At 35.1% G+C, this 24,210-nt stretch overlaps 1 protein-coding gene across 2 annotated transcripts in view; it reads left to right on the plus strand.

Annotated features, from left to right (window-relative positions):
• The window catches only part of LOC133517179 (proton-coupled zinc antiporter SLC30A1), a 54,801-nt gene that overhangs the window by 5,150 nt on the left and 25,441 nt on the right, over nucleotides 1-24,210 (plus strand). For both annotated transcript variants that reach the window (XM_061850377.1, XM_061850376.1), the window contains exons 3-6: nucleotides 266-491; nucleotides 6,371-6,619; nucleotides 18,603-18,778; nucleotides 19,895-20,007. In XM_061850377.1, the coding sequence (XP_061706361.1) occupies nucleotides 266-491; nucleotides 6,371-6,619; nucleotides 18,603-18,778; nucleotides 19,895-20,007 (764 nt within the window). The remainder of the gene's footprint in view (nucleotides 1-265; nucleotides 492-6,370; nucleotides 6,620-18,602; nucleotides 18,779-19,894; nucleotides 20,008-24,210) is intronic.

A 24,210-nucleotide genomic window follows, 5' to 3' on the forward strand; every position in this document is an offset into this window, starting at 1 on the left:
ACAAGGCACAATGTTTCCTTTACCGAAAGCAACTGGTAACAACAAATGGTTTTCGTAGGTACGCAAGTTCCGAAAAACTTATTGATACGATCTGGAGTTTGAACCCGCGACCTCTGGTTTCATTCGCAAGCCTTATTGCTAGGCAACACTTTAATTTTTATAAGTTTAATTGTAAATTAATAAAAAAAAAATTGCAACCGCATTGTTCGGAGTCAATGAAGTAGGTAGTAACGCCATGGATTCTGAATTACCTGTCTATCCACAGATGTCACCAAAGAAATGGTCAAAGAACACCTTCGGCTGGGCCCGCGCAGAAGTCCTGGGGGCTCTAGTAAACGCCGTGTTCCTCGTGGCGTTGTGCTTCAGCATCACGGTTGAAGCCGTCAAGCGCTTCTTCGACAACGACTACAGGATACACAACGAGAAGCTGCTGGTCGCAGTCGGCACATTGGGATTGGTGCTCAATGTTATAGGGCTATTTTTGTTCCACGGTAAGTGATATTTTTATATTTCATTTTCAAGCAAAACTTCTGCTCTAAAACGTTACAAATGTCACAATTACTTATAGAGATGTCTTTTGTTGCGCTTGTTTTTTGTTATTTTTGCGCAAACATTTTCAAGACCGACTAATTAACTGATGCTGTTTTGGTCCACATGTTGTGTGTTGTATGTAGGTCACTTCAAAATTGCAGGGACATTATAAGAATGAATTTTACAAATAAAGTGTCAAGCACTTTTGTAGCTCGCTGTACATACACTGGCACCTACAAATATAACATCTGTATTGTCCAGGTTACAAACACGATATGGATTTATTCTATGGTTTAATCCGCGCCTTATATATACATCTATTTACTTTACCTATACCTGCTACTCGTACGATTCGCAAATTCGCGAGTCATTGAAAACATCAGTGACGTCATTTTATTAATAGATTCATTTAAACAAACAAATATTACAACAGTCATGAGTCTATACTATAGACGTTTGATACAAATATGTGAGTCATAACTACTCAAATAGTTACTGATTGACTTGTAACTTGTAACGGTACCTACCTAATATCCAATAGTGAAACAGTAATCCTATATAACTTTTAACAAAATTTTAATTTTATATTAATTTTAAGTTCTGGTATTGGCTATGCTTATAAGTACTCATTTTCTTTGTATATTATTTATTGTAAACGCTGTACAACTTCTCGATAAATAAATAACTTACAAAGTAGGTACTAAAACAAATGCATTAAAAGCAAACCAATGAATGCAATGGATGTCAGTCTAGCTAGTAGGTACCTACCTATCTTGTGTATATATATCTGTAAACTATTGCTCACTGCTATGAATGCCTTTTCTCACCACAAGTTACACGAGTAGGCACGGAAAACCCATAAGAAAGATATCAAGTGTCGGTTTAGAAACGACACCGAAGATTTCCCTATATGTTTCACCGTACTACACCGTAAGTCTAACCACAACAAGCATTCTAACCAGTCTGTTAGTAAACGTTACTGTTAACGAAATAGTGCCATTGTTCTTATCAGTGTGTTTGTACATTTGCTGAGTATCTAGGAAACTATACTGAGGTACTTTGTTAAAATGACCATTGTTATCAGGATTCCATTTTTCTTGTTTTAATTTGGATACAGGCTGGTGTAACGCTGTAAGTACCTACTTCAATTTCCATTAGTACACAAAACAGATAGGTACAGAAGTCAATCACATGTATGTACTTCACTTTTCATACCTACGCTCGGCGGTCGCTCTAGGGTTGTCAACTATGGCTTATGCACAAACAACTATCTAGGTAGTGGCACTCATATCTAGTTATTTGATTTATTTTCGAGAATGAAACGGAAAAAATGAAAATATTAAATTTTAATGTCATTGTTATATTACAAATTTGTCACAGAAAATATCGTGCGACGATTTCGACATTGGCTAAATGCACGATTATTATACTTTAAAGGGTAATAAATTCGCATTCTCATATTCAATTATCCTACAAAACAAAACAATAAATCTGACTACTATTACAATACAAAAAGTTTACAAAACAGAAACACAAAATTTTACGTTTGTAAATTTTTTACTTTTTTTTTTTTTTTTTCTATTCCGAAAAGGTAAGCATTTGACCACAATCTCACCTGATGGAAAGTGCCGATGTAGTCTAGAATTACTATCGAAAATCCCTAATAACTTCTAAACGGATTATCCTAGTTACACAATTTACATTGCCCTATCCGTTTTAGACCCAAACCTATCAAATGACACTAAAAACAACATAATATCTACACAAACAAAAAAACATGCTTTCAAACTTACGTAAGGTGGCATGAATATGCCTTACAAAAATTTAGTTACTTCGTTTATACTGATTAAAAATGGAAAACTATTATATAAAACGATATTCTTCGGGAGCGGGGAGGGGCACTGACTTACCTACCTAACTTTTCTGTGTAACGTTAAAACGAACCATCGAAATACAAGCAGATACCTACTTACCTCTCTGAAACCACTGGTAGCTTAAAAAATGTAAATTCACCGTTTAATGTTGGATTTAAACAACCGTCTACTGAACAGTTGTAATAACTTTTTTTTAGTATCTTCATTATTGCATAAAAAAGTTCATAGACGCGTGTCTCAAGCGTATGGCCCTCGCGCTCGCAGTAGTCCCAAACAGTCCGAGAGTGTCTATGTGTGCGTTGCTCAAGCGCACTTTGTATGTAGATTGATTTCTGTGCCTATCTGTTTTGTGATTAGTGTTAGCCAACTAATCACTGTATCGATTGACACCATAATACATTTTTGCTATTGACACTAATTTAGGCACAATATGAATACAGTAGAAGTTATTACGATCACGTTTTAGTACATTACGATACAAGTGCGAAAAATAGGAAATTCGAAACGAGTGGCGATAAATTAAAACACGACCGAAGGGAGTGTTTTAAATCGACACGAGTTGCGAATTACCTATTCGCACATGTATCGTACAACGTTTTACAGTACATATGGCCCTTTAAATGTTCGACACAGTAACGTAATATGCTACTTCTCGCACTAGTGCTATAAAGTAGCCCCATATGTACTGTAAAATACATTTCTAGGGTTCCGTACCAAAAAGGTACAAAAGGAACCCTTATGGTGCGAGTCTGTCCGTCCGTCCGTCCGTCCGTCTGTCACATCGCTAAATATATCGAGAACCACTTAAGCTATCGATTTGAAATAGTGGAATAGTTATGAACAACGCTAACCCAGACAGTTCGAAAGTATTTTTTATTTTTATTTTTTTATGAGCTATGGAAAATGCCTAAAATGAAGAGGGGGCAAAAAGTCCAGTGACTAGGTCAAGTGGGGTATCATTTAAAAGAGCTCAAATTGTACATTCCAATACATTTTTTCGTTTTTTTCGTAGTGAAAAAAAAATTGATTTATGGAGGAAAAAGTAAAAAAAATTTTGAAATCGGTTCATGGTAGAGAATTATCATCGAAAGACCAACATAGGTATGTGCATTACATCGCGCAAATTAGTTAGACAATTTGCCGATAGATGGCGCTGTACATAATTATACTTAGTATAGGTACATCTGATCAAAAGTCTTTCGCCTTTATAGTTACACGTGATAATTCAAAGTGTGTATGGAACCCTCGGTGCGCGAGTAAAACGAACTCTCACTTGACCGGTTTTTTGCGTAGTACGCTAATTTATATTGGTCCTTCAACTTGTTTTTATACACTTTTTCACGGTTAATGCGCATTCCTGATTAATGCGTTTTACGTGATCTCTTCAGAATCTTCTTGATCGCGTTTTACTTTAGAGACCGTGCGAGTTGGAGGGTCTGCCATCTCGTAACTGGAATCGAAAGCAAACATAATTCACGCTTCAAGGCTGGCTCTATTTCGCATAGTAGGGTCTTCCATCTAGAAGCTTAAATTATCTAAAAAATATTGTGCTAATATTGGCACACCTAATAAAAATACAAGTAAGTAAATAACAAAATTACAGAATCGAACCATCGTTTTTGCAGTTATACCCAGAACTAGACAAAACCATTTGAAATAATATAAACAAGACGTAGAACCATAAAAATTAACCTAAGCGTAACTTCAATTCATTAAAAGCATAAGATTTATGTCAATACTCGTAACACTGTAATCTCATTAAATACACAATCACAAATTTATGTCAGTTTGTTCTTTCAAATTCGGGAGACGTAACGTGTTTAAAAAGTAAACTGTATTAAATGTAGGTAAGTACTAGGTACATGTGATTAGATCAGTGATGATAGGCTATTAGATAGAAGTACTTTAGATAAACTAACTCCAAGCCAGGTACCTAGTGTTGATGATTACATCGATCGGTATCTTATTAGGTCGAATGGTTAGTAACAACAGAGTCTAGTAAATAAGGAAGACTGATGCCTCCATACAACGCGGCTGGAATCGTCAATTGTAGATGACAGTACCTAATTATTATTTTTACGTTTTAGTTATTTGCGTATAAAAACTGACTATAAAAGCATTAGAGTACTGCTAACTATAATTTAAAAATATCTACTCTTGTTTTGTCTTGGTTGTCTGGAAGAGATCGCTTTTTAACGATAAGACCGCTTGTTGTTTTGCTGCTTCTTTTTTTTTGGTCGTGTTTTGAGTCGTCCAATAAAGAGTTATTGTATTGGGTAAGTTACAAAAGCAGATTTAAAGCATAAATGAAGCATTTTGAGCCATTAGGAATGGTTTAAAAATCTTAAGAGCCCGACAACGATTTTAGAGCAAAAAATGTAAAATTGATATAGATTTAGTCGTTAAAATTGTACAGCTTTTGCTACGTAATATCTAAATAACAAGTATTGGTTTCTAATAGCACGTCTTCTCATCTTGCCTTTTAATAATGAGGTCGCAAGCGTGCGTCCCCGGTAATATGTGACGAGAAGGGACAGTGTTCAAAAATTCATAAAAAAATTAGGTGATAAATTATACAAAATGATGTATAAGAACAGTTTCAGCAAATATTGTAGATTATTTAAGTATTAAAATTACGTTGAGATGAAGTAGATTTTCAGAGAAATTGTCACTTGTTTTGAAGTAATTTCTGGAGAAAATTGATTTCGTCTAACTTTCATTTACACATCTTCAAATTTATAATAACAAAAATGTAGTTTATTAAAGTTGAAGTACAGGATATGTGTAATACAAAATTACTATTTTAGCAGTCTAAACTTTACGAAATTTACAAATAAGAGCTTCAAAATCAGTGCTTTACGCGCGTTTACCTTTAACGTCCTTCAGAAAAAAAATGATTTATTAAAATGAAAGATAACAAGACGTGCTAATAAAAACCAGTACTTGTTATTTCTAATAATTAACAAAAGGTGTACAGTTTCATCGACTAAAACTATCAATTTGATATTTTTGCGACTAAAATCGATAACGGCCGCTTAATTACTACCTAGACGGTGCCATAAAAATAAGAATACACCTAAAATGCTTTAATTGTACTTTCGTGCATAGGACAGCGGTCAGGAAAATGGGATTTTACGTTTAAAAGTATAGTAATTACACTCCGTTTAAAAACAGTAGTTCACAGATTTTATACGTATGCTAAAGCGAAAATGGAAAATTACAAAGTCACGCGCGGAACGCGGTGTTGTATGGAGGATGTTCGTCTTGAATATTTACTAGTCTCTGCTAACAATTATATCTAAATAACTGTACAACCAGCAATAAGCGTCCATTGAATACATACTAATGTTATTGTATATTGAAAACAACGATAGTAATAGTTTCAAGTACATAACAGTCGAGACGATTTCCAGTAGTTATCACAATCCCTAAAATTTTAAACCACATAGGTAAGCAAGTTTTCCTTATTCATGGTCATAGTTCTGAGAAAACCAGAACGAAAATGTCGGATCACATAACAGATGACGTTTAAATCCGTCGGTCGGCACTCGGGACAGAGGGCCTACCGCGAACCACGTTCGACGTGATGCTTCCTTGTCACACTTAGTACGAATTTACAAGTGCGACAGATAGGCAACACGCAGAACGGGGTTCGCGGTAGGCCCTCTAGTTATGCGTCACTTAGACAGTTATTTAATTTTTCTGGGCTGGCTATCCGTCAAAATTATCTTCTTACAAGCTTGTATTTAACTTGCCCTGTTAGTATGTTAGTGTGGGTCAAATCTTGGAAGCTAAATTTGACCCACTTCCTGATTTCCGATTGAGCTGAAGTTTTGACAAATAACTCAGATGACAATTAAATAATATGATAATATGGAGCTGATCTGATGGGGTCATGAGGTGGCCATGAGAACTTGCTTGTACCAAAAATGATTTTTTTGCCAAAAACTTATTATTGTTTGTAGAACACGGCAGCAGTCACGGGCACTCTCACGGTGGCGTGCCGCCGCCGGCCAACGTGCGCCACCTGACCGAGATCGTGAACAGCAACGCCGACATGGCGCTCGGCCACAACGCCGCGGACGAGGAAACGGACGAGATGGTCGCCCGCAGCGCACCGCCCAACAACAACAAGCCGCCCTGCCGTCAGACCACGGACCCTGGACATATGAACATGAAGGGGGTGTTCCTGCATTTATTGTCCGACGCGTTAGGTGAGTGCTAAGCTAACTTACCGTAGATGTTTAGTTTACGTCACATGACGACCCTGCCAGTAATACAAGAGGGACAGAGCAGAGGAATTAAAAAGAACAGAGAAACAGTATATTTATGTACCTATTTATTTACATTACTGTATGTAACAAAGATACACTCAGTTATTAGTTAGTACAAATTTATATTCGGAATATAGGAGAAATTTTTACAAGGCCAGGGTACCTCCTAGTCGCTAGCTTGTGACTGACAATCAGGGACCCTGTACTTATTACTTTTAGGCATTTAAAATAATGCAAACAAACGGAAGCTATCAAAAATTAAAGATCCACGCGTTGTGAAATAATGAAATGAAAAATTAAAATAAAGCTAGCACTAAATATGCTTATTTTTGATTAAGAAAGCAAGTCTCAGAAATCAAACGGCGTTTTAAAAAAATTTAATCATGTGTCGAAAGATGGCAGTAAATTTACTGGCCCTACAAAATTTTCTTTGACAATCCACCTCTATTTTAAATTTTCTTTGATTTTATTAAGCTGAATTCGCACGATTATACACGAAGGTCTTGTAAGAATGAGACTTGTAAGGTCCTTTATCTTATTATCTCACTCTATCCTATAACTTAAAATGATAGCTAGTGAACATTTGCGAGCATATTGGAGAAAAACCTGTTTAATGTTTTGTTAAGATTTTATGAAATACTTAACAATACAGACTGTATACGTTAAACTTTTTGGACTTGATATTTTCAGAGTTGTGGTCTTATTTGCGAAGAGAGGTATATCAACGTACCTACATTCTTGGTTAAATTAGACTGTCGATATCAGTCTCGAGAGACTCAACCTGCGGCTAACCACAGCACCACGCCGTGGCCTTTCCTGGATTAATCCATCCATGAGTCATGAGCACCATGTTTTGATAACACTCCGATATTGTGATACTTGGGATGTTAAATAAAAAAATCTAATATCTAAGGAAAACTAAATGATACATAATATATGTTACTTGGTGTTCTAAAATAAATAAATTGGCTCAGATTAGATTTCTGTTCCGTATCTTTTTGCACGGAAAATCGTAAAGTTAATCATGTATTCAAATGGCATTGGCTTGTTCAATTCTAAATCACAATCGATACCTACACGTGGCGTTTTGTTATAACTACGTGCTTGAGTACCTACCGGGTTATGTACTGGTAATAATAAAATACTTGTTGCTTTGCAATCACCTAACCTACAATGCGCTTATAAGTCCAGTTATGTCTAGTCTGCAAGCATGTTTGCCTAGAGTTATATGACCTTGATCAAAAAGGCCGTGACATTGTATATAGATACTTTCAACTCGATAATTGGACAATTAGTAACAGTTATCTACCGGTAAAAAGCTACTGTTTTAGTTTGAAAAAAAAAAAAAAACACAAACAATTAGACGTTAATGGATGCGGAAATAGTGAAGCGTCATTGTTTACTACCGACCCTATTTATCTTGTTTGATAATTTGGCTAAGATATGTTTACCCATAGTACAAGCAAGGCTTTTGCTTAGTTTGGGGCTAGATTGTCCCCAAATATTAATTATATATTCGAGTCTAATTTTGTTACGATACGATCGCAATCATGCCCTGGATTAAACTGGATTTACTGCAATGCAGAAATAGTTATTTGTACAACAAGAGAGCAAAGTTTGATATTTCTTCGAGTGCTTGTTTTGAGTCCCGTGCAAGCGAAAGATTCTATAATAATAATTTAGAATCTTGAGCGTAGTAAGGGACTCAAAAGCGCACGAGATGTAAATAACTTTGATCTCGTGTAGTACACAAAATTTTTCACGTCAGTCAGCCATCAAAAAATACAACCTGAAAAAATGTAATCCAGACGGACGGATCACTATTTCACTCATGTTTTCTGAAGGCATTCTAACAATTAACTTTAATTACCGCAATAAAACAAAACGAAAGAAATTTAAATAAAATAATACGAAAATAATGAATTAACGAACATGAATTGACAGTTCAATCGACAAGTTTTATTTGGTAAAAAAAAAACTTTGTAAGATCCGGTCCGAATTGTCAACTATACTATTTGTCAACTATAGTAGAGATCGTTAAAAGTCATTTAAAAGTAGTTAAGTAGAATTATTTACTGCGTAATGCGTAACAATTGCGTAAATTTGTATAAGTTCATTGTTTTGATTGTATAAGAAAATACGTAAAATATGGTGTTTTTATTAAATTTTAAACTTTTATTTCATTAATTAATTATTTATTACGAATGAAGACTCGTAGGGTGTTTTGGAACGATGCAGTCTGACTTATTTCGGGGGTCTATTATAAACCGTCAATATACCGTTGAATTGGTTGAATTACGTATGCACTTTTTTTTTGTCTCTTTCTTTTTGCTAATGACATGAAAGGGATAAAGACAATAAAATCCAAATATTTCGAACTTGTATTAGGCCCCGCACGTTGAAATGACATTCGAATCTAAAGGTAACTTGAATGTTATTTTGTCTCACTCGGTGAGCAAAATGCGATTTTGCTCACTGGTTTTAAGCAGCAAATTACCCTTGTTCGAGCTGCTGACGTGAAAACACTTTATCTTCGGCTTAAGTATACCTTTTTCTTATCCAATTTTATAATACCTATCAGCGGAGACGGCTTTTCTCATCCATGTGTAGATAGTCACTTGTTATTTGTTATTCAATAGTGTAATGCTAATGACCTCCGAATTGTATAGTCAGAGAGTTCGATTATAAACAATCGTTTCTTCGTGCCGAGAGCTTTCATTGTTTATAAGAATTGTTACAAAAATAGACGCATACCAGTAGGTATGTTGTTGTCAAGTAAATCTTTCCTTTTCATATTTTTTGAACCTGTACTCAAATATACCTTTAAATATTGAGACCTTGAAAGTGTTTACGTTAAAATAACTATTATAACCAAAATAACTTAATTTAAAGTCTACGATTGCTTGATCTAAATTAGCGTGTGGTTTGTTATGTTAATACATCACTTGACTGCTCAAGCTTGAACAGGCCAAAATTTGGGCACATAAAATTATAAATAAATAGATAATAAAGGTCTACTGGAGAAAAATATAATACAGTAGAAAATGTTATAGTTTATTTATTTATTTATTTAATCTTTATTGCACAAAAGAAAATCTTATAGTACAAAAGGCGCACTGAATCGTGCTAATATACTTGAATTTCATTTCATTTCAGCCTCAGGATTTGACATATACTTTGTGATGACCAAGACACAGGCACTTTGCACGACATGATCACAGTATGTTTAAGTTGTCCAAGGCCGATTGATTTGCAAATTACTGGATAATATAACTTAACAGGTGTCTTTTTCAATTATTCGTTGATGTGGACCAATCAATTGGTAATTTAATTTAGGAGCATCTGCGAAAAGTACCTGTTGGGCATTGTCAGCATGTCTATCAGGTTAATACCGTTTATTTACTGTTATTGTGTATTGACAACACGATAAATGCTATCAAAATAGTAACTGTGAGCTATGGCTTCTTCAAAATAGGTCTAAGTCAGTTTCACAAATGTTTATTGCATAAATTCCTTTAGTCAATATCCCTCCTGCGACTTTATCAACGGCTATGCTTGCTACAATCACAAGTAGCTTGCTGAACCAATAAATAATGAGGATAATTTGCGTTATTTTTATCTTGCAATCTATTGGATTGTATTAACAACTCGTACAAGTAAAAGTTTTTATTCTGTGTTATTGTTTGAAATTGCTTTTCTATAGGATCCATTGTCTAACAACGCACACAAACATGTTAAAAATTATGAAGCATTTTGTTACCGTTAATTTTGCATATAAATATCATTTAGCATCACTACAGGAAGCAAGTAAATCATTGCAAGCTCGTAATCTAACTTGACTTAACTGTTTTAGCATACAATTACGAAAGTTGTACCTTTTTAGCACCATAACAAAAGGAAGATTTCGGTCTGTATACAAGAACACTGTATGTTCGTACGTTTCTATTTTTAGTTGTCTTTAACGTCTCCCCAACATTTAAAAAAAAACACAAAAAATAATCGATTATTGATATATTAACATTATCACAAGTTTTTTAGCCTAATAGAATATTCCAAGATGAAGACAAAATTGAGGATCTACTTTGACTGTCTTTTTTAGCAAGCAGGGTACTTTATACTAGGTAATTTTAGAAAACATATAAGATTTGGCATGGGTCTGAACAAAAATCTTTGCTATAGCTGTCAAAGTTATCATACCGCATGACACTCGAACGCGTTATCGAAAAGCGGAACATTAACTCGTTGCTTAAAATTTGATCATTTACATGTTTTGTTTAGGTTTGTCATAATTATTTAAACACAAAGGTATGTTCTACATTTTTTAAGATAATTTAATTGTCTTCTATGCCTTGTTTTATTGTAATATTTATTTTACGGGACCCATTCAAATAACCAACGACGGTTTCCATTTGAAAGATATTTCGAAGCTTTTAGTTTAGAAAGCCTTCGAGGGCTTCGAGTCCCGTAATGATTCATACGTCATTTTGTAGTCTAAAGTGTGCTTTATCATGAACAAGTGGTAATTCTACCGATCATTGCCGAAGGTGTTGGTGGTAGCCTTATTACGGCATTGAAGTTTTAAGACCAAAATATGTAATTATTTTTTTCTTTATTTAGGGCAAGAAATCAATTGCTCATTTTCACGTAAGCTTGTATTTGATCTTTGGTTTGAATCAGCTAAAGCTTCAAATGCTGAAAAAATCAGATACGTCTTTCAGCAACTGTTGTCTTTTTTAGTTGATGAGGGTATTAACACTAGAAAATTTAGAGAGAATGTCACTATTTGTGTAAATTCGCTATTTTTCAGAAATGAAACAGCTGGTTCAAACCCAGTTTGGACAAAAAATGGATCTTATTGTTGACAAACCGAAAAGTTCCTCGAATAACGGAAACACTGCGAGAAAATTTTCTTCTGAGTATCCTGAAATATCCGCGGAAATCACGGAGCTAGAGAACTTGATACTCATACTTGATACTGCTTGTAACGGCATATCCTTGTTATAATCTTACTGCCTCTGTGCATAAGGCACTGATTCCCGGTTCTGAGTTCATAGAATATTCTGTTTTGCCTGTAGGTGAGATTGCTCAATACATTTATGATGACATCCGATCCCTACATCACTGGTTTGCGAGATTTACCTAAAAAAAAGAATGGTTGATTACCCAAAGACTGTATTTCACTAATTTCAGATCATATCTATATTAATAATTCCGTCGAGGTTTACGGTAGACCCGAATGAAATTATACTCAAATGAAAGAGCGTTAAAAAATAAGAGTTTTGAATCGACTACATATATTGGCAAAATTCGGATTATCGCGTATTTTGCATTTAAAAGTGTTAATTTAATGACAAACACATGACGAAAGGTAGGCCATATTAAATTTGGAAAATGACAGCGACGGGTGCGTTCGGAAATTGTGAATACGTGTGCGACGGCATGTTGGTTGGCACCCAGTGTGTAAGATGCACAAACTTTTTTTAAAGAATGACTATGTATGTCACTGTTTGTAAATGATGTATAAAGTAAGGCGCGGTAAATAAAATTTTCTATGGGAGGACAACCCTTCACGCCTACATTTTTAACCGACTTCAAGATTTCAAAAGAGGAGGTTATCAATTCGGTTGTATGTTTTTTTTGTTTTATTTTTTAATGTTTGTTACTCCATAACTCCCTCATTTATGAACCGATTTTGAAAATTATTTTTTTGTATGAATTTATATATATACAGATTGGTCCCGTTTTTTGACAAAACTCAGTTCTGATGATGGGATCCATGAGGAATCGAGGGCGCTCTTCAAATGTGAAAGGCATACATGTAGTGATTTTTGTATTTTCTGTAACAAATCAAGCATTTACATTTAAAAAAGTGACATTTGATGAAGTGGAACTGCTGATGATGATCAGAATGGAACTCTTCAACGACGCATAGTACACGTTTGGCGATTGTGTTGTGTTTGTTAAGCAAATTAGATTTTCAAGACAATTTTTTGTCAGGGTTGAGTTCTGACGTTGGGGTCCATGAGGAATCGAGTGAACTCTTCAAATGTTAAAGGCATATATATAGTGATCTTAGTCAAGTATTTAGGTAGTAATCTTAGTAAGTATTTATATTGTAGAAATGACATTTGATGAAGTGGAACTGCTGATGATGAACAGAATGGAACTCTTCAATGATGCATAGTTCACGTTTGGCAATTTGTTTTCTTTGCCAAGCAGTTAGGTTTTTAAGGCACATTTTTATATTTCTATCCTATTTAGTTTTTTTAATAATTATCTGGTGCTTTATTTCATGCATGGTGTGAAATAATTTATCTTAAATATAGTTGAATACCCTATTGCGGGTATCTTACCAGTCAACCATAGGGCAAATCTGAAATGTGTCAAGGTGGGTGCAGTGGCAAAAAAAAAATATGTTACCTCCTTTTCTACATAATTAGGCGTAGGACGCAGTCTTTTTAATTTCATTGTATGAAATCTAAAATCAACAATTATCGTTCTTTCACCGGTCTCCCTCATTGAACTCTTAAAAATTATATAGCTGCATTTTTCTACTGACTAACTGAGTGTGCCAGAGTTATTATTTTACCCGAGCAAAGCCGGGTTTTCGTCTAGTACAATCATAATAAAACGTTAAGTTCTGTTTGTTAGATTTTAGTACGACTTTTGAATTTCTACCGCTGCTCTATGAACGCATGACCACTGTGTATTGGTGTAAACTGTTAAGTGATTTCGCTGTCATTGTTTAAAGCTCGTTATCATGAAAACGAATTATAGAATCGGAAATTACCGTAGTATAATTTATTCCTCATGCTATAGCGGTTAGAATTTAAGTATACAAAAAATATTAACCATCCATGCCAAAAAAATATAAGCACAAATGTGTGTCCAAATCCAAATGTTGGCGTGTTCTAGCTTTACTTCATATCAAGATTATTTTTGACGGTCATGTCATTTAAATTCATTAACATCATTTTATTCTAACTACTGTAAGCCCTTTTTAAATAAGGCATTTGCAGAATTTCTAGGTTATTTATTTTATTTTATTTTTTATTTGGGAAACATACAGCACGTAATAATACAATAAGGTAAAAGATAAAGTTGGAACATCAGCCAAAACAGTTTCCACTTATAGCTATTCAAAAATTCCTTTGTTCCGAAAAAAGTACAATTATTGGGTATTTTTAATTTAAAGTTGAAGTTAAAAGCATTTTATGAAATATAAATTCTGACCAATAGTGTCTGCAGCTATCGTTTTTTCAGTAATTGTCTAGTGCTTTATCTTGTGCACAATCTTCTTAGCGCTGTCTGTCCGGCAACCTTATGCCATCAATTGACCCCAGGCAGTAGATTTAACGAAGATTCAAAATATCATTGGTAGGGTAAAGGTTCGAATCAAACTTGTGACCTTGTTTAAAATGCGCACGCCTTACCGCTATGCTACCAACGCTCCGATTATTTGGTACATGGTGTGAAATTAGTTGGAAATTCCAACTTGGAATTACTTATTTTAACGACAGTTAACATCCCTTTTGTGTATGTAACTGTACTCTGTAGTAACCTTGCTCTACATTTGTAAAAAATCTTATCGCGTTCGGATTTAGTTAATAGCATTGCTTTTTTGTAAAATTTCCAAGGCTATTAAAAGGTGTGGAGGATTATTGCCGAATTACAAAACCGGTTATCTTATCGTTTTGATCGTGAACTATTTGATTGATATATTTAAAAACATCTTTATTGTTAGACCTGGATATTTTTAGAATGATGTAGGTATTTAAGGGAAAATCAAGGTTCCCATAAAGCGATAAGTATATGTGAGGTTCCAATAAAAGCTTAAATAGTTGGGCATAGAGTTGTGCCGTTCTCAAGAACGTTCTCCGTTTCCTATAGGCAATTTTTTCAAGCGAGAACATTTACCATACAAAACAAGTACGTTGTCGACAGAGGCACAACTCTAGTTAGGCACTATTAGGGTTTTACTAAATTAGCACGCCGCCTACTGAATCTATTTTTGAATGACTTTTAGCCGTTAAAGGGCAAATAAATACCAACCCCTATTATCAACTTTATTTTAAGGCTTTACTACAAAAAAAGTGGCGTCAATGAAAACGCGACGTGGAGAGAATTAAATTAAGAAATATACGGCTGCTTCTAAATTTAGGTACGTGTCATATAATGACTCTCGTTTAAAATATAACTCGGGGATTTCGTGAGCAAAGCATTGTTTCTGCAATTTTATGAAAACGTGGCACGTGCAAAACGAACGTGTTCTATAATTAATAAACCACGGCCTGCCGTTGACCTATTCCTGTCCAATCGCGGCGCAAACTTTCATGTCCATTTTAAAACCCCCGCCTTAAATAATATCCAGAATGAATTTCGATTTCACTACGGGCAGGCGGGGCTGAAAGGTCCGTTGGTAAAAAAGGTAAGCCTATGGGACTCCAAAAGCTTCGCCGGCTCCATGCTTCCTACAACCAACACTTTACCTCGATAGATATATTTCACTTGCCCACCGCTAAATATAGAAAAGCCTTATTAGATTGTTTAATATAGATTAATGTATACTAATTTAATTTATAATTGCCGTGTTTAGCCAGAGATACATTTAAACTATTATTAGCATAGTAAAATTGTATATCTGTCCTACCTTCTTCAACTTAATGTGTATAAGTAACTTGTGGATAACGTTGTTGGCTGTACATAAAAACAACACTTATAATGTAACACCATTTGTAGATTGTATTTGTATAGTTGTTTGTTATCCCTTAAAAACAATAAAATAAAATAAATCAAACATAGTGCGCTGTACGCATCCGTACAATATGCGATAACTGTCAAAAGTTCGCGTTTTACAATTCAGTCAAAGTAAAACAAAACATATTTCCCCAAATAATGCCACTTCAGTTGTCTTAAGGTGTCAAACTCGAGGTAGGTACTATTTTTTCCTAAACTTCCTACATTCACTCACGAACATTAGGTACCTACTAAACCTAAGACCCCAATACAACTTAACGCTTCGTTTTCGCTCCAAGCGATAGAAACCGAAACTGCAATGAAGGCTCACTGGAAATCGATTCGCTTACGTTACGTTTTCGACTCATTATCGAAATAACAGTCTCGCAACAACAATGAAAGAATTCACTGTCCAAGTAAACGTGTGCTAGTATTAATGAATTACCAACGACAAGTGACCCATTTCTGTTCGATCGGACTCAATGAGCCCTCATTCATGACCGAACAAAGCGTTATGCATGCGAACAATTGTATAGGAACAGATAGGGTGCCGTGCCGGCTTTAGTCCCTCAATAAATATATCGTTTATTTGGTTTGTTAGACTGTAGATAACAACATTGTTGACGTATATTTTCAAAATGAAATAGATGTCTTATAGGAAAGAAAAAGTGATAGCCTGATAGGCCACCTAAGTCACGGCGGTATTGGTCGAATTTTTTCGAATATATTGCAATCTCTTAGGCTTACGGCGCCCTTTGGCCAACTCTAAGGTAAATTGTATTGTAATTGAATTATAGCAAATTTAGTATACTTTAAAAACGCCATGAAAAGGTACTATCAAAAACTAGTCCTTTAGTGTTATAATCGCCCAAATCAAATAATTATCGAAATTTTCGCGGGATTCTCGATTTGTGACAAAGTTGTGTTCGGCGCTTGAGGTCACAAACTTGGATTATTCATTGGGCCAACATCATGCATCATAAACTAGCCTGCAAAAAATCAAAACTACTGGATTTTACGCAAACGCTAATGTATAAAGTTCCTGTGTTAAATACAAAATAGAATACTTCCTATTATACGTCTGTTGCTGACATACTTACTGTATTATAATTGAAACCAATCTGTGAAGATTAGGCCATTCAGTTACAGTAATAACAATACAATTTAAATTAAATCTTGTAAAGTGTAGATCCGTAAAATCAATTGTTGTATTTAACTATCGGATACGCTGAGTGAACAATAGGAAAGGGTAACTTTTTACCTATTTTACAAGCTTGTATTTAACTTGCAATGTACCTATATATGTTCGGATCAAATTTTGCAAGCTAAATTAGACCCTCTTTCCATTATTCGATTGAGCTGAAACTACATATGTAGGTTGGGTGACAATGCAAGATTAGGTATGGTACCATGAAGTTGATCTGATGATGAACACAGGAGGTGGCCATAGGAACTGTGATAAAACAACGCAACGCAACCTAAATGTGATTGAGTTTGTTAGATTTGTCTCGATAAGTATTAGTTGCCAGTTAAAAGAACAGTCAGCGATAAAAGCTTGTATCAAAGGTACAATAAGATACAAAACACTTAATATAATTCCTCGCCTATGATATTCGTGTACGCAAACCCGTATTGATTAGGTAGGACTACCATCGCGAAGTTATTTTTTGACATTTGTAGTTTTCCAAGTCGTCTCAGTTTTTGACAACACATCCAAGGAGTAAGGACGTGAACCTCGAAATTTCGCTTACCCACCTTCACCTACACATTTGTGCAACCATACATCAACTGTCAAAACGCACCCAGGAATTCACTGGCGCTTCGCATTCGCGCAGCTATATTTGAAAACACCTGACATGCGTGCGAACCTTCGCAATATTTAAGAAATTCGTAAACAAGTCAGTGGCCAGAGTAAAGAACTATCAATACATTTTAGTATGTACTTTATACCCCTACGCTCTCTAAACCTTCGTAACTTTTTTCTTGGGTAGACCCATTGTGCAAATATTATATTTTCATGACTTCTTTCATTACAAACAACAAAAATAGTACATTTCAATGCAAGTGTGCAAAGTGTGTCATTATTTACGAGTCCTGAAATGTCTTAGGCGAATAAAAGGCACGTACATTAAACGACGTTTTTTAATACATTGGCAAAAAATTACAATAAATGAAATATTGGTTACGCGAGTATTACACTTACAGACCAGTTACGAATTTATACTTGAACTTCAATGCTATTGTTAATTCAGCACTATACACTACGTTCAACGATGACTTACATTTTAAAAATAATTAGAACAACTCATTTCATACAAAAATACTATCACAGTTGCAATTGAAGTTGAATTATTTTGATACAGTTTGATACAGTACAAATAATTTTTAAGTGAAAATAACGAAAATTATAATTTTTCATTTTTTCTGTTAACGACAGCCAACGCGGCAATTATAGTTTCATTCAGCCAATAACTAATAATAAATTTAAAACATGTTTTAGGACGGATTTTTCAAATATCAGATAAAATTATCTGTCAGATAAAGATAACACTCTCTTTTTCTTCTTGCTTGTGAAAGAAAGGGAGCGTGTTATCTTTATCTGACAGATAATTTTATCTTATGTTTGAAATATCACACCTTAGTGAAATATCGTAGTATATAGCATTTAATTTGTATAATAACAAATAAATATGTATATTTATATCGTGTAATAATATTTTTTGGACGTAATAAACGTGTAATGGCGAAATACATATAAAAATATATCAAGTTTTTGGACATCCAAACTTTGGTGTAGTCTTATGGATAACCTTGCTCGTAAACGGTGTTATTGTATGCCAGCATACTGAGATGGAATGAGCTATATTAGGCTCACGAGCGTAATAGTTTTTTTAAATTTCATTAACTTTAAAAAAAAAAATGGCACCAATCGATTCCTTACATTTTATTGATGATATATTTGCCCCGAGTTTGACAGCCCAGTCAGAGGGCGTATATATAGCGCCATATGTTTTATGGTAACTGAATTGTCAAACTTCAACTTTTGACAAACAGAGTTACTGCATAATGTACCGGCCGTAAAGCGTCATCTACTTTAGTAAGATGTTACATTCGAGGCACGAATTTTTTTAGCTTCTATATGGCTTTTACTGTTAATCACTATTCACAGTTATATGTTTTGTTACAGGTTCCCTCATAGTAGTCGCGTCGGCATTAGTAGTATGGCTCACCAGGTGGCCCTACAGATACTACCTCGACCCCGCACTTAGTTTAGTCTTAGTTATCCTGATTCTCTTGTCTGTGTGGCCTCTGCTCAGAGAATCTGCTTTAATTCTTCTGCAAACTGTACCTACACATATTCAGGTGAGTGGTACGTGGTACATGCATATTTTTAAAAAGTTTACTTAACCTTTTTATTAATAATTACGGTTTTACTGGCCTCAAGTCTTTGAGACTATGAAGACTATTTGTGTAAAACCTAGAAAAATATTTTAAATTTCTACTTCATAATCCTAGCATGTCCTATATTGGTTGTTTGAGTGACTTTACTACATTCATAATTATAACATTCAATAAATTTAACCAATATCCCTATAATGTTGCAACCAAACCACCTTAAAACCTATTCAATTTTTGTATTTTTCTTAAAAAGACAAACGATTGTCAACGGCTTGTTAAATTTGTAGCTTTAGTAAGTCCTCTGTCCGGTGGAGTAGGTATTTAGTTTAGCTACGTACTTACAGTTCCCGTCATCCACGATGACGCGTAGATTTGTCAAATCTAATCTTTAATAACGGGACAATATTAGTCAAGGCACGCGTTAAATGACACGATCTATATTTAAATGTTACCAAGTGAATGATTTATTGATATCTCTTATAAATCCAGTTCAATTAAATATATGTGAATTTGATACAGTCTAATCGGTCTTTGCATTGGGCGTAAACAAAATTATCTTATTTAAACTTAAGTCTTTGGTTCGGTGTACATGTTTTAAATAACGGATCCAGTCTTGTACTTCAGACACGTTCAGTTTTGTTATCTTATCATAATCGCTTGTATTTGCCCGATATCAATATTGACTGGTCTCATTGTTGTTTGATAAAAAATAGTAGCGCATTTTAGTAATCAACTATATTTAAATTCAGGTCAAGTATATCGCACATAACATTTTTGCAATGTTCACATTCAAGAATAATTTGTAAACAGCAAACGGTGACCTTTTTTGCGGAATACCCTTAAAAATAAGGACTGGTAGCCAGTAGTAATACGAAAATTAATCAGATAGTATAAATGTTTATAATAGCAGAGATTAGTAATTATTATTTACTAGACTGATAACACTTGCCCATTGCAGCAATAAATAAATGTTATGACTGCAAAATGTTTATAGAACCGTATTCGATGTGCGCAAACGCAGATATCTTATAACTTAATTGCCTATACAATAAGATACAGTGTAACATGTTATTTGTTCAGGTGGACGCGATACAGCGCCGCCTGTTGGAGAAAGTGGACGGCGTGTTGGCCGTACACGAGTTCCACGTCTGGCAGCTCGCCGGTGATAGAATAATTGCCAGTGCCCATATACGGTAAGAGCAGGTCACTAATTAAGTAATTATCATCATACCCCGGTCTGAAGGGAGCAAAGGCCATATTACAAATACCTAACATATCCCACTAAAAACATGTTAATGTAAAATGTTGCCCAGGCGAAACCATAAGGCTCGCATTGTCAAAAACTTATCAGATCTCATGTAGAGCCACGCCTTTAACTACAAGCCTTAATTTACAAACTCTTCAAGTTATAGACCGCGGGCCAGGAGCATATTTCGTCAGTCATCGCCTCGAGGTTCGAGGCTGATACTTTGTCACATGATAGTTTAGATACTGTTTTAAACTAAAAAAACCGTCAGCCGGTTCTATCGCGGTGGAATGACCGTCAGCTGTAAAATGAACATGTAAAAAATATACGCCTTACCACTTTATGTGCGGCAAAGTATGCGTAATGTGTAAATTGCGTAATACGTTGATAGCTTTTCAGGCATTTACGCCTGATGAGATGCTACATGCAATGTTTCATGATTTGTTATCGCTATCATAAAAGATATAGCGCTTATTTTTTACATGTGCATGCGACTAGCTGATGTTCTTGCCACCGCGATATAACCGGCTGACGGTTTTTTTAGTTAACAACAGCATCTGAACTATCATTTGACAAAGTATCAAACGGGAGGCGATGACAATTTTTTTTGTTTTACGTGTTTCGGTGGCTGCCATTCCTCAATCCACCAACTGTGGCAGCTGACGTCCACGAGGGTTCATCATACCTAGCCGTTAACCACTACACGAGTTTTCAGCCGGGAGGCGATTGGTCATGGAAATTGTTCCTGGCTTGCGGTCTAGTAGTTAAAATATGTGGCTTGGCCGTTTCGCTACTAATACTATCTTATGTATATACCAAATTTCAGCTTCTTAGGATATTAGGAAGTACCCTATAGTAAGAGTTTTGATGATCATCAGTGAGTGAGTGAGTCAGTGACGAAATCGGGGGTTTTTAGATATGAATAAAATCTAAAGTATAAGAGCTATGCAATTGAAATGTTTCGTGCTTAATAAGTCCACTGTTGACATCATATCCCGAGCATTTTGCTTATCTAGTGTAATCCAAATACAAGTTATGAGGGTTAAAAAAAAACGACGAAGTGCTTCGAGAAAAGGTAGGTAGGGCGCTTTGCTTTGCTCACCTTGGCGGGGGCGTTACCGTGCCCTATGTTGTTGTTGAATTTGAATCCCCTACCCTGGCAAACCCACTTTGTGATTAGAAAAAGGCGCAAAATTCAAATTTTTGGGGCAACCTTTTGTGTATAAATTTTTATTCTGTCGCCTTTTATACTGACGTAAATGGCTTGCCAAGCTATATATTCCAGTTTATAGTGCCACAGTATACTGATTTTAAAATTAAATTCCGAATTTTGGAGCAAAGTAGGCACATTTTACTATAACACCTAATTAAATTTATCACTGGTGCATTTTTGCCCGCGTCAGACCTGGATCAGTGCACGGTGATATATACAACCATCGGTGCTGACATTTTAGGCACTAAGTTGGTCCGATTCCTTTTCTATTAGATTTTATTATATTAAATTATATTTAAGCTATAAAAGCCCTCTCGTATTAGGTGTAAAAGAGCTACTTAAGTCTTGATTTTCCTGGTTTTTTGTAGATAAATACTATAAAACCTAATAAAGTAATATGGCAATGACCCTGACGTTTACCTGGTTTATACCGAAGAGATATTGATTGTAATAGGAGAGATTTAAAGTCTTAGCAATAATCGTGCCTCATAGTCTGACAACTGAAATAGATGGCCAGCTTGCGCCATATATTTTGTGGTCACAGGATTATTAAACGTCACCTTTTGACAACTTATATCCGTATATTTATACGGAGACGCACAAGTCTATCTACAGCTATCAAATTCAAAACTTTTATGTAACGAATTTGTGTTAGACTTTACACATCTTAAGCGCGCAGTTGTTTTGTGCGATAGAAGCAGCGTTGATCGCATGCGATCACGGAATGTAGGGAAAATGACAATGCGCTTACCGCTGCGTTTACCGCGTAAAACAATGATTTAAAATGGGTGTGCAGCAAACGTTTGGTTCATACCTATTGTATATATCAGAACAGGATAAATCGTGAATTTGTGATGTAAAATGAATTTGATAGTATTACTACCTCACCTACATATAGCTCTTTTTGTAGTTGTTATATTATTTTGTATATAAATTATATTATATTCTATTTCTCATATCACTTTTTCGCTTGCGGGCTGAAATTTACTCATTCCATACGGACGATTTAATCAACCCACGAATGAAATTGAATTTTTCTTGCGGTAAGTTCCAATTCCTACGCTAGCCGCTATTTAGGTCGCGCGACGACGTCAACGTTTTATTACATTTAACTGTGAGATATAAATTTTCATTTAAATGTTCTATTTATAAACTAGGTACCTCAGGTTTTCTAAGAAATTCTCATACTTCAGAGGAAGTATGCATTTTCCACGGACCCCGACGCCTGTGTATATACACTCATGCGTTTAGATTCCTTTGTTTTCAACTGTTTCTAAAATAAATAACCTTTGGCATCGATCCAATCCAGAAATGTGTTGTTCTGATCCAGAATTGGGTTCAATGAACTGATTATTTCTCTTCACGTGGATAAGTAGGTATATTTTCACAAGGTGACTCTACTTTATGTTTAAGTCTAATTTATAACTGTTATCACTTATCTTTGTCTGATATGATTCAAGTGTATAGGTACTAGTTACCAAAGTCATTTTAATTTCGCTGTGCCTTATCAAAGTGTTAGGCCTAAAACAGCCAGACTGCATCCCTGTTAGGCGGTTATTACACTGGCACATCATACGGTTACGCCGCCGTATAGGAAGTGCGTAGTTGACGCACGGTGGCCATCGTCATCAAAGAGCCGTATTCGTTTGAACTTATAGGGGCAGAATATTTATTTTATTTATTTATCATTATTTTCAGAATGGGTAAACACCATTTTTAATGGCGGACAACATACGTAGGTAACATAAACAATATAGGTCTGATATTGAGTGCGTATTTGTTGGTTGGGCAGGTTGGGCATCAAACTTAGTCTTCATCTTGAGAGAGAGACGTCTGACCGACCTGTAAAACTCTGGTTATTGTAAAATTATTTTAAATGTGCTGCGTTGTGGGCGTCAAACACAGCTCAAGCTATCCTCCCTATTCGTAAATTTAATTAATAATATGAGTTTAATAACGTCGCATTTTGCTTTCATAAACATATCCATTGTTTAATATGTACAAAGTTAAACAGTATGGTACGCCATTTCAATAACATACCGTGAACGTGCAAATCTCTTTGTTTAATATCTGAGGTGTCATGGTCATAACATCTTAAAACGCGAAGCAAACTCGTAAATTAATACACTTGATAACCAAATATAATTTAGTCTAGATCAACAGTAGCGTATCAAACAACACACCAAAAGTATCTGTCACCCTCAATTACTTTTCAAAATAGGAATATACAAGTATGTCGACATTTACGTTCAAACGTATCTACATCAATTTAATTGTTCTCTATATAAATTATTATGTATATATAGCCTATTTTGTGTCTCACTGCTGGGCAAAGGCCTCCCCTTTATTCCGCCACTCATTACGGTTTGGTGCATGTTCCTGCCAGTCGCTGCAAACAGCGTCGAGGTCATCCCGCCATCTCTTTTTTGGTCTGCCTCTGCCCCGGCTAATCTGCAGTGTCCATTCGGAAGCCAATTTGGCTCACCGATCCGGATGCATACGGCAAGCGTGTCTCTCCCAATCCCATTTAAGCTTAGCGGCCTTACCACCCACATCTATGATACCAAATATTCTATTTATAAAGATATCTATTTTTCTGAAGCTGTGAGAGAATGAAGCTGTAGATACATTCGATGCATAGTCTGATACGCTACTTTTGACGCTGACTGTACCTATTTGCTTCATTTTATAACATTTTAATATTAATTAAAGTAATGAGTTTATCACCCGAAATATATTTACACTTAGCATATTTTTTCTAACCTAGCAGTCATATAAAATATGCATTGTGTAAACTTTATCAATTTTATCATCGACCCCGAAATAATACTTACAAATACATAACATTAATATTGTACATTTACAAACGAAGCTGCGAGCAATCTCTAGTATTAGGGAAAATATCGATAGCTTAATTTAGGAAATGCCTGACGCAAT

This window comes from Cydia pomonella, chromosome 4 (genome assembly GCF_033807575.1).
Source record: "Cydia pomonella isolate Wapato2018A chromosome 4, ilCydPomo1, whole genome shotgun sequence".
Taxonomy (NCBI): domain Eukaryota; kingdom Metazoa; phylum Arthropoda; class Insecta; order Lepidoptera; family Tortricidae; genus Cydia; species Cydia pomonella.